This window comes from Syngnathoides biaculeatus, chromosome 7 (assembly GCF_019802595.1).
Source record: "Syngnathoides biaculeatus isolate LvHL_M chromosome 7, ASM1980259v1, whole genome shotgun sequence".
NCBI lineage: Eukaryota > Metazoa > Chordata > Actinopteri > Syngnathiformes > Syngnathidae > Syngnathoides > Syngnathoides biaculeatus.
This window is the reverse complement of record NC_084646.1, coordinates 15,884,318-15,896,288: the sequence shown is the minus strand read 5'-3', so window position 1 is coordinate 15,896,288 and position 11,971 is coordinate 15,884,318. Positions and strand designations below refer to the sequence as shown.

At 39.7% G+C, this 11,971-nt stretch overlaps 1 protein-coding gene across 1 annotated transcript in view; it reads right to left on the bottom strand.

The window, feature by feature from the left end:
- Positions 1-11,971, bottom strand: part of fcho1 (FCH and mu domain containing endocytic adaptor 1) — a 35,632-nt gene that overhangs the window by 6,785 nt on the left and 16,876 nt on the right. Inside the window, exons 4-18 of the mRNA XM_061824052.1 lie at positions 11,461-11,535; positions 10,668-10,809; positions 10,434-10,586; positions 10,132-10,236; positions 7,426-7,524; positions 7,185-7,281; positions 6,879-6,996; positions 6,695-6,719; positions 4,840-4,900; positions 3,176-3,357; positions 3,000-3,024; positions 1,980-2,030; positions 821-872; positions 268-392; positions 1-164 (exon numbers count right to left, since the gene is read on the bottom strand). The exon at positions 1-164 is cut by the window's left edge and continues 916 nt beyond it. Of these exons, the coding sequence (XP_061680036.1) occupies positions 1-164; positions 268-392; positions 821-872; positions 1,980-2,030; positions 3,000-3,024; positions 3,176-3,357; positions 4,840-4,900; positions 6,695-6,719; positions 6,879-6,996; positions 7,185-7,281; positions 7,426-7,524; positions 10,132-10,236; positions 10,434-10,586; positions 10,668-10,809; positions 11,461-11,535 (1,474 nt within the window). The remainder of the gene's footprint in view (positions 165-267; positions 393-820; positions 873-1,979; positions 2,031-2,999; positions 3,025-3,175; positions 3,358-4,839; positions 4,901-6,694; positions 6,720-6,878; positions 6,997-7,184; positions 7,282-7,425; positions 7,525-10,131; positions 10,237-10,433; positions 10,587-10,667; positions 10,810-11,460; positions 11,536-11,971) is intronic.

Below are 11,971 nucleotides of genomic sequence, written 5' to 3'. Positions count from 1 at the left end.
AGGTCGTGCTCGTGTTTGTGTCTGTTCTTTGCTCTGTGAAACAGGGGGCCACGCCGCCCAGCCCGCCGGCTCGGGGGAGTGTCCAAGTGGCTGAAGCGATGGTGAATCTAGACCAGAGTCCTCTATGTTCTCTGGTGAGGACGATTCTGATGAAAAGGCAGCATCTGAAGTGAAGGGGTGGGGGGGGGGGGAATCAACAGTTGAATGGCCAAACAATGGGCAGAGTCTTCAAATTAAAATTCCAAATATGTTTATTGTTACTCTTACATTCAGAGGCACCAATAGATCTTTGTTCTTGGAGTTGTTCCCGACCACCAAAGCTTTTAAATTTGAAGGCTGTTTCAAGCGGAGGTCCAAACAGACTGTCAACACCGGATGCAGTGGAACTCAACCTGATCAAGAGAAAATAATTCAGGCAGTCATGCAGATCAGGTCCCAGGTTAAGTCTCCCAAGTACTTTTTAGAAACTCCAATGGCTAAGGGTGCTTGTTCTGTGCAACATTCTTTCCTGCTTAGTGCATGTTCACAGGATTGTGCTCATGCAGGTTCAAGAGTCTCTGGCCTGTGTACGTGGCATGTAATGTTTAACCATGGATAAAATGTGCTTCTTTCTCTCAGGCTAAGAAAAAGTTCTTCAACTTTGTCCAAATCTATTTTTCTGCTGATTTGAATCGTGTTTAAAGAGAATGGAACTTTCAGAATCAAATCTTAAAATTTCAGTCTGGTTTGAACACCAAGCCAATTCAATTAAAGCACACCTATAACAGAGAAAACTATCAAGAAACCAGAATGAGACGATAAGAGTGGCAGAGCATGTCACCTGCTGTGATCTGGACTGGAAGTTGACCTGCGCAGGCTTTCCTGTTCAGTATCTGCAATTATAACAAAATTGGGTCATTCAAGCAAAAATGTTCATCAGTGCACCCACTGGATGAGTGTTCGAGTGGAGGCAACAATAAAACGAGCTATATTCTCCCATAAGGAAATACCAGTAATTAACCAGATGCTACTAAACTCTAACCACTACTGTTCCCTCCATCATGACTGTCGTAATAGATTTATCAATAATGTCGTTACCTCTTGATTTAAAAAGAATGCCTCGTTGCTACCGGCTTGCAGTCGAACAAAATCTCAAACTGCACCCAAAGGTGTTGGCAGCTAGCAAATAGTGTTGCTAAGCAAACATATTTTGGCGCAGGAGCAGAAGTCAGCTGTGGCCATTGGAAGGTGGTCTCTTCAAGGTCAGCCAGTTGGCTGAACACTCATCTCCTCAGTGATGCTTGATGAGGTTTAGTGAGCACTTTAATTCACAGTAAATGATGACTGCAACTTACTTTGTACTTGAAATAATTTAAAATATTCTATAGGACTCAAAATGTGGCTCGGTAATTCTTATTTGATGAGTGTCCCCGGTCTGAAATGCACAAAAATTGGCAGGTACGCATTCAGTATGTATCAGTATTTGAGGAAGTGTAGTGTGTGTACGTACACACACACACACACACTCACATTATATAAAATAGTGATATATTTTTCCAAAAAGTATCTGCATGACAGGCTTAATATATTCAGAGGGAGCAGGAGCAAAGGATAACAAAAAGATAAAAGGATTGTACAAAAAAAACCTTCCAAAAATTCAATTGTTATAAAGCAACTAATAAACAATTTAAATATGGCAGGATAACGACACACGAACCATGATATTGCACAGGATTACTGTATCTGTAAGTTGCAGGGACTTATTATTTTCCCTGACGTGCATCCCTGGACTCTCATAGTGCCACGTGTAAATTAACCTGTTTTCCGTAAACCCTTTTACTCTGACATTGATGTAATAAAATATAAAAAATTTGAAAAGAGAAAGATAGTAGATTCATTTTTGTGTTTTGATTATCTGGAGTTATTGTTTTCTTAAATTATTCTGGCAGAGAAAGCTAGCCTCAAAACAATACAACGTAGAAACGGGTGAAAAAAAAAACCTCTTGTGGAGGCTCCTTCATCTTCTGTATGTCCAGCAGTACTTGAGTTTCCTTTAAATACAAACATTCAGAAACGAGTAAGTTTGCAGCATTGCATTATTTAACCGTTGACACACTCCCCTCTAAGAGTACTGAATTTACTGAGGCAATTTCTTTAATTTTGATGAAGACAAAAAAACAACAGATTGTCATCAAATGATGAATTATGAAAGAACACAATATTTTAGCTTTTAATTCACTTTTAATTCCAGGTACTACCTTCTGGATCAGATACACAATTCACACAATTTAAAAGACAAGCTCTTTGTTTTGAAGCCATCATTTCGTATGCTGTGCATCCAACAGAGTCAGCCCTCCTTAAATGCAGTGTGTGCACTGTGTGTAGGGCCTCATCCTCCTTGAGTGAAACACACACCTGAAATTTACCAAGATGAAGTAGAGAGCCAATGATTGGTCCAATGAGAGCCCTCAAAATCTGACCAATCAGAGGGAGACACCTGCACGTCTGTACAGCCAGCACTTGCAGAGGAGCCAGTATGGTATGCTGCTTGCTCCTTCCGGCTCACACGCACACACATTCTCCACACTTTGAAGGCATTTCTAACATGTTGGAAGACAGGCAAGAATAGCCTGACTAATTAGTCTCATTTTTTTTTTTCCAAATAAATGAATACCGGTACCATAGGAAACCACCACCACGTTATTTTGATGTCAAAATATGTCAGGTACTGGTATCAGTAGGGGGTGCAACACTATTTCAAACACGTTCACACACTTAAAATATGGCGTTTCATCATAAATAATGCAGACCTTTGTAATATAAATTGTGTATCAGATTAAGATATAAATACATGGAATTAAAAACTGAATGGTTGATTTGAAACCCAAATCTTTTGTCTACAGCAAAAACAAAGGAATTTACTTTTGTGTTCTAAAACATTTGGAGGGCAGTGCATTCTAGATTTTCAACCTTTTACTTTTTCCTCAATGAGAACAGAATAGAATAGAAAAACTACTTACTGGAAAAATGTCGTTTGACATTTACCTAAAAGGTGAAGGAAATTTCAAAGCAGTGTTTACAGTGCTGCCAGACATAAACCTACATATTTGACCATTTTTGCAATGGTTAAGTTTTTAGCCCAATTCCCTCATGCAAATGCATAATAATCCTTACACGTAACTAAAGGTAATCATACCCCTCTGTTGGGTGGCAGGGTGAGAGTCCCCACGGTGGCTTTCAGTTCCTTCTCACAGGCAGCAGCACTGCTGCGGTTGCTATTTGCCACTGGTCGGATCTGGATTTGGAATTTCTTGGGCTCCTCATCATCAAAGTCTGAGTCACTGGAGTAGAAGTTGTTCTCCTTCTCTTTAGAGCAGCGTGAAGAGGCACAGGAGAGTCAAGGAGAACCCGCATAATATATGCTGTTTGGTCCGTAAAATGTAAAATAACTAATTTTAAAAATAAATCTGAGAGCATCCAGAGTATAATAAATGGGGAAGACATGACTGTAGATTACAAAAAAGAACTAGCAGGCTTAGTTTATATTGCCCAAGTTCCTCTATTGAGACAGAAACCTTAGAGAGAAGAAATAAATTGGATTCTCTAAAAGTTGTGATTAAACCAGAGGACAGAGAAGATGCATTTATACAGAAAGGCCATAAAACAGGCAAAGATGAGTAACAATCACACAGCAGTGTGTATTGGGAGATGTTTTTTTTTTTTTTCTTTTTTTTTTTCCAAAATACCAGCCACTTCCTGCCTCTATTTTCACTCCTTGTCACATGTGGCTCTACTGTGTCTAATGAGAAAAGGGGACAGTGACAAAGACAGCAGTTGTTATCTTGAGGCTGTCAGGGCAAGACAGCGTTAGTGATGATAAACTGATCTGGACGCAGAGGCATGAGTCAGTTTTAGTACACTGTCATTGCACTGTGGAGCAGTTCATCTTGAATTTTTCATTTCAATTTAATGAAGGTAATGCACGTAGCCATTTCAGCTAACTAGGATAGAGATTTAACTGTAGCATTCAACATTCGATGAAGCAACGACCCCTGACCCCCTAATAACGGTCCTTGTGAGATTTATCTGTTGAGCTTTTCAGTGTATTCAATCACAAGATTTAATTCAGTGAATGCGCCTATTGTGTACGTGATGTGAGAGTCAACTTTGTGTAATCTGTCATGAAAACTGTAATGTAGTTGGACTGAAATTATTAATATTTTACACCAAGATCCTGTGGTGTCATGTTTTGTTTGGAGGAAAAGTAGAAATGTGGGAGGAAGACAGAGTATCCAGAGAAAACCCGCGCAAGGACAAGGGAAACACGTAACCTAACCTCAGGAAGGCTGGAGTGGAAAATGCAACCCCTACCCGTACAAGAGGCATACTTGCTAACTCCTACTTCACCTTGCTGTTGAATACGATAATACAGCATTAACCACACAGCTATCCATTTTCCCAATAATGTATCCTCACTAGTGTCGTGGGTGTACTGTGCCCATCTCATCTGACTGTGTGAAAAAGTCAGGGTACGGTATTGACCACAAGTATGCCGAGATACCAAAGAAATAGAGTAATAAGTACCTCGCATTGGCCTCCAAATACTGGTACTATGCAAATACACACTGAGTAGGTTGGAATCTGATAAGATGGTCCCCTAAAACATGGCTGCATGTCTTCGCCCAGATGCACAATTTGAGATGGTTTTCCGCCAACATTCACAAAATGAATTCTTATCGCTCTAATTCTTCATATAATTTTTTACATTTCCAAAATAAAAGGTCACTTGTCTCTAATTCTTTCATCATATGTTCATCATTGTGTTCCAACAACTGTAGTATTATGACCAGAAAGGGATATCATTCTGATTGCTGTCAGCTCGGATGACAAATCCTTCGTCGTCAACATCAAAGGGTGAATTCTGTAGACACACACAAAAATTATTATAATGTATATCAATCCAATAGTCATCTTTTTGGCTAAAAAAAAAAAAAAAAAAAAAAACACCGTAATGGAATTGCAGACTTTCAGCTTTGATAGAAGGTATTTTCATCCAAAATAGGTGAATTTTGTAAAAATTACAACAGATAGTAAACACAATATATGATGACCAAAAGTAATGGGATAAATTCATTCTTTCATTCACTTCCCACACTATTTATCCTCACTACGGTTGCGAGGGTGCTGGAGCCTATCCCAGCTGTGGACGAAGGGCAGGGTACACCGTAAACTGGTTGCCAGCCAACATAGGAGAAAATAATACTCGTTTAAAAAAAAAAAAATTTAAAAATCACATTTGAATAATTGGTTGCAGACTTTTTGCAATCAATTACAGTTTTAAGACCAGAATGCAAAGACGGCAACAGATGCTGGATTTCATAGCTGGTGATGCTCAACAAGACACAAATAGTACAACCTAAAATTGCAAACAGAATCCAATGAAACTCAAGCAGAACAGTTCATATTCAACTAGGATTTGAGTGAGTACGTACACAACAAAGATATTTGATGTTTAAAATGGTAAAAAAAAGAACTTTTAATTTTATGGCTGCAACACGTTCTAAAAAAAGCTGGGAAAGGTGGAAAAAAAAATTCCCTGTATTGCTCAGTTGCTGACAAGCAAAGATGGGGCGAGGCTCACCTCTGCTGAACATTTAATTGCAAGGAATTTTGGTATTTCATCATGTAGGGTCCAAAATATCAAAAGGTTGGGAGAATGTGGAGAAATCACTGCATCTCAGCGGTAAGGCCAAAAACCAACAGTGAAAGCCCGAAATATTCGATCCCTCGGGCGGAAGCCATTTATCAACACCCATAAACGCCGCCGGCTTCTCTGGGCCAGAGGTCCCCTAAGATGGACTGATGCCATGTGGAAAAGTGTTCTGTGTTCCGACGAGTCCACATTTCATAGATTTTTTGGAAATAGTGGATGTCAGATCCTAAGGGCCAAAGAGGAAAAGAACCATCCGGACTGTTATGGATGCAAAGTACAAAAGCCAGAATCTGTGATGGTATGGGACTATTTGAGTGCCAATGGCATATACATCTGTGAAGGCACCATCAATGCTGAAAAGTACATAAAAGATTTGAAGAAACATACACTGCTATCTAAGCAACGTCTTTTTCATGGACGCCCCTGCTTATTTCAACAAGACAATGTCAAAAGACATTCTGCATTTCATAGTAAAAGAGAGTGGGTACTAGACTGGGCTGCCTGCAGTCCAGACCTGTCTCCCATTGAAATTCTGGGGCACATTACGAGGCGTAAAATATGTCAATGGAGACCCCGGACTGTTGAACACCTTAAGCTGTACATCAAACCATCAATCCACCTATAAGGCTTCGACAATTAGTGTCCGCAGGTCCCAAAAGTTAATTGAATGTTGTTAAAAGAAAAGGTGATGTAACACCGTGGTAAATATGACCCTTTCCCTGATTTTTTGGAACTTAATAGTGCTATAAAATTCAAAATTAATGATTATCTTCTAAGAACAATAAATTTTATCAGTTTGAACAGTAAATATCTTGTCTTTGTAGTTTTAAGAAAACCTGGGAAGAACCGTACTGTAGCTCATGTCATTGTCACACATTTCATCCACTGTCACCAGCTTCTACCACAGAAAATATTCAAGGGTGAGTTTTTGCATTTAAAGTGAATTGATACTGTTCTCACTATCAGGAACTGTGGCGGATGTGAATAAGATAAGATACTGACCGGTATCTCTGTCACAGCAGAATCCCTGCAAAACAAACATAAGGGAATTATTTTTCATTTACGTGTAACTCTTAAGTAAAACTAACAATGTAGAAGAAAAAAAAAATAGAGCCCATCAACCATGAAAACATCAAGAAATAGACCGTGCGCATGTGTGGAGATGCAACTATCTAACTGTGCTCACGTGGAATCTGGCTCCTTGTCCCTCTTGCCCAGTCCAGGGATCCTGAAGGCTTTTGCCCGACTTTTCTTTCCCCCCTCGGGTGCTAGAGCTGTCATGTACTCCTCAAAACCAACTACAGCTGCAGAACACACACACAAGCAGAACACAGTAATACACTGCTGAAATCCTTTATATGTTTTAGCCACAGTGAAGCTCAAGATATGGATTTTCTCCATCCCTACTTTATTTTGACAGTGTGAATTATTGTTCATAGTCATACTATGGTCTTGCACAATGAAGTGTTTCATCTGTGTGAGTGAACAGTACCTGGTCTCTCTTTACCAGTGCCCTTAAGGTCTGCAAATTTCTGGATGAGGTTATTGATGCCAATATTTTCTACATTTTGTTTGAATTCCTCGTGGACCTGTAGCAGAGCAGAAAATGATGATGATGTACATGGCAAATAATTTTGAGAATGATTTGATGACATTAGGGCCAATATATTGCCAGCTTTACAGTCCAACAATAACGTGGTTAAATTTGTCAATCAGTAACAAGTCAAACGTACCTGCCCAACTTGTACATGGGTATCTTCTATGGAGTGGGAATAACCTTTAATTAACTGTTTCATCTGTCGCAAGTGGGCTTCCTCAATTTCCTGAAACCTCTACATAAGGAAAAATGCATATAGATGATTAGTCTTTTTTCTTATAGTTTATTTTGTGTGTACTAAGAGCCTACTCTGAAAAGTCTTCTGCTTTCCACCAGTGTTACCACTGTGATCAAGACCTGCTTAAATATTTTCAGCTCAGCTTACTACATATTAGGGTTATGCAAAAATCTGTGGTGATGTGAACTGGCATCCGAATCAGTTGAGAAAGAAACTAACTAACATACTACTTACTGTAATCTGATAAGAGCTGCAATGCTGTGACCCCACAATTTAAAAAAAAATACAAACTACATTTCTACGGAATGAGACATCCCTTAGTCCAGCTGTGAGGATTTCCACAGGTGCCTGGATGCTCCACAATTGAAGCCGAAAAGGAGCCATCGCCAGGATGGACAGCGACCACGGCGGAATGAATGGGAGAAAGTGTATCAATACAGTGTGAAAGATGACGTGAGACGGCAAGGTAGGCAACAGCTAGCTAGAAAGGCAACAGCTTTGTCCACCAAGGGGAGCAAAGCAGACTCATGCTACTACCTTGGGCCAAAGGATGGCAAGGATTTCTGGTTGAAGTAAGCAGTTTTAAACTAAAGAGAAAAACTTTTCCGAAGGATATATGGAAACCACAACCTGTCAGCCAAAAAGTGCCAGTGTATTCAGTGGTTTATTTTGTTATTCTTTTTTTTTCCTGTTCATCTGTTGTTAGGTCAAGAAGAATGGAAGATCTGTATCCTTTTTATGTTGAAACAGTTTTAATGTGCCTGTGTACTGTGGAGTTTTTAAGTTGTCGTTGTGGTCTGTTATTATTATAATTGCTTTATGAGACTCAGATTCAATCAGTCAAACAGAACAGTTGATCGGGAGAAGAGAGAAACACACAAAAGAAAAAACAAATTGTTACAGGATGAGAAAAGTAAATCACTACATATGTACAACAATAAAAGAGATGTGTGTTGCAAGAGGCAGCACTGCGACACCGGTGAGGGAAGGACAGGAAGATATCAGACAGCACAAGAAAAGGAAAAAAAGCATGCAGGACACGGTCATGAACTTGGCTATACAACTGAAGTGTGGTGGGATTGACTATGTAAATTACAAAAGTCTATAGGACGAGAGTGTGATTGAGGGGACACCCAAGTAATTTGCATACTGAAGAGTTATTTGACGCCATAAGAGAGTGGCCCCGCACCCAGCAAGAGTCACAGGAGTGCGCGAATACGGATACATACAAGTAAATCGAGACTTTTTCCCATGCACAAAGACTGACAAACACAGTGCTGCAGCTGCACCGCAGAAGCTGAGGACCACACCCAATTAGTCAAGGGGCAGCCTCGGGCCCAGGGATCCACCTGAGAGCAGCCCAGTAGACAGGACACGTCCCCACACCGGGGAACCCAGGCCGGTCTGTCGGCCCCACTGAGGCTAGAGTCAAAATATCGTTTTTGAAATTAACAAGATGGCTTTTTATTTGTTGGGCTATTATTTCAGAATAATACAAGGAATAAGGATGTGATTCTGATTTGGAAGTTATTCACTACTGTCAATTCCAATTAAGAATGGGGGAAGAGGGCAAGGGTGAGCCCTACTATATATACTGCGTGGATGTCTGCAAGTCAGTTTTTCAGATCCCCATTATAAATGGCTACTGCTTCTGGGTTTCATTTAATTAACAAATCAAGTAAATATTAAACTCCATTCATCCAGCCATTTTTTGAGCCGCTTATCCTCAAGAGGGTCGTGGGAGTGCTGGAGCCAGTACGAGCGGTCATTGAGCAGGAGGCAGGGTATACCCTAAAATGGTTGCCAGCCAATCGTAGGGCACATGGAGACGAACAACAGTCGCACTCACATCACACCTAGGAGCAATTTAGAGTCTCAATTGAATGCATGTTTTTGGGATGTGGGAGGAAACCGGAGTGCTCAGAAAAAACCCACGCAGCCATGGGGAGACATGCATACTCCACACAGGCAGGGCCGGGATTTGAATCCTGGTCCTCAGAACTGTGAGGCCAACACTCTACAGTTGCACCACCGTGCCACCCTATATTAAATTATAATGACGAAATAACAGAGCGTTCCACCTTATATTAAATTACAATGACGAAAATAACAGAAAAAGTTATTCCACAAAGAAAAAGAAAACAGAATTCTGCATAGATCAGGATTTCACAGAAGGCAGCGTAAACAAACCCATCATATAAAAATCCTGCACTTTCAGTGACTAATTTGTGAGTTTTACATTTTTGAGTTAGTTATTTACAGATGCTCTATTAAATTACTCGTAAAGGTATTCCTACTGGCTTTTAGAAGAGATAACTGGTAATTATTCCCGAAATCATTTGAAATCTAAAACAGGGAGGCAGTCATTATGGTATGTTGATTATCCCCATGGAAACAGCAGCAGAAGCCAAGTTAAAATGAAGGTGATTAATATAACAATGGTACATGGATGTACAGATTGGTTTAAATTCAGATTTTTTGGGGAAGGCACAATGTTGACTAATGTGTTCTGAGGTTATGGAGCACTTAAGTCGGGAGGGAAAGCGTATGGTTGGGACAACAACAAAAAAAAAAAAAACAAGCGGTCCTGAAATTGGAGCTTACCTGAGTAGAATCGTTCATCTTCTGTTCAAATTCTCCTCCTACTCGATTGTGCTTCTCGATGCATAGTGCAAACGATTCTGCTGCTTTCTTAGACTTCATCTCCGCCTAGTGAGAGACAGAAAAGATAACTATTTTTGATGCCTCATAATAGAGGGGATTTTTTTTGTTGTTTTAAAATTGTTTATAGAAAATTATGTATTGTATACATTTCATTGTTTCTACAAAGTACACAATATTATCAATTGTAATAAAGGAGTGATTTTATCTAAATCTTGCTTAAAATGTGTTTTTAAGGAGCTAACTTTTTCCTGCTCTTTCTGTGGAGCTCCCTCCTTCCTGAGCCGCTCCAGCTCCAAACATTTCGCATGGTAACCTTCTTTGGACTTTTGAAGGTGGCCACTCTGAACTTGCAGAGCCTGCACAGCCTCTACTGTCCCTGCCATGTCCTCTTTTGTCTGAATAACACAAAAACACACACAAAAATTACATATGATCATCACTGTCAGTGAGAACTTGAGAACTTCCCAGACATATACCTTGCGGTGAATTTTGACCTGCTCGTCACCATACTTATTGATGTCTCTGATGAGATCATTCATCTTTCTCATGAGCTCAAGATGGCATAGAGCCAGTTTGTCCGAAGAGACCCTAAACACGTCCCACATTGGTGCAAACGTCCTGAAGGGAAAACACACACACACACACACACGCATACGGACGCCCACACATGCAAAGTGTATTTAAAAGGAATTATAAAATTCCAGGGCTTCTTGTAACCAACTTGAATCTGAACAATAAAGGCTTCTTTCAATAAATATTGCTACAAATGACTATTTGTACTATTTATGACAATGCAGGTTCCTTGACCTTTGACCATCAAATTGAAATTTGTCCATTCTTTAGCATAAGCGATTGTTGACCATAAGAGGCTGGTTGGGCTACGTACAATATTTAAATGCCTCCTCTGGACTTCCACAGACATTAACAACTAAGAAGTAGATGAGGTGACCTTGACCTCACCTTGGAAACACAATTTAATTTTGTTATATTTAAAAACAAAGTATGGCAAGGCAAATGAAACAACACTGTTCCTCAAAGACTTGAAAAACATCCTCTGCAGTATAACATACTGAAAGTGCTTGTTTAAAAAGAGCAGAGAACAGAAACTATGAAAGAAAAAAAAAGACAAGCAGTGAATGTGAACATTTGGTGGCGCAGATGGTTCTCATCCATATCTTATATGTAGTCATGTCACTATTTATAATAGAGGTTCAACACCCTTCCATTTATTGATACTTTATCTGTACTTAAATGGACCCAGTCACTTACCCTTGTGGGCTTCCATTGCTGGCCATTTTAGCGAGTTTGCCCATGGATTTGGAGTACGTTTCCTCGATGGCAGCTCTGGGAAAAACAAACATCAGCAGACAAACATATGGAGTTGTTTTTATTTCAGGGTAGCCATGGAAATCTGGACATCGCAACATTTCAGCCCTATACACTCTATACCTGTGGATATGTGTTTGTAAGCATGGGCAGTACAAAGCTGCAACAGCAAAACAGTTGGTGCATCAGAATAACATTTATTCTTCGTAACACCATCAAACTTTATTTAATGAGAATGCATAATTAATGTGACCATAATGTATTCTTGTCAATGCTCGGTAAATCCCGATATAAACCATGTGGAAATGATTAATAGTCTTATTTAGCTAGGCCGTGCATTAAACTTTAAAAACAAATCTGCAGAGAAGAAACAATATAGTGATATTGATCCAAATAGCTGAAGGCGGAAAATTATAACTTGGTTGTGAGGAGTGAGTTTAATGCAAACACATGG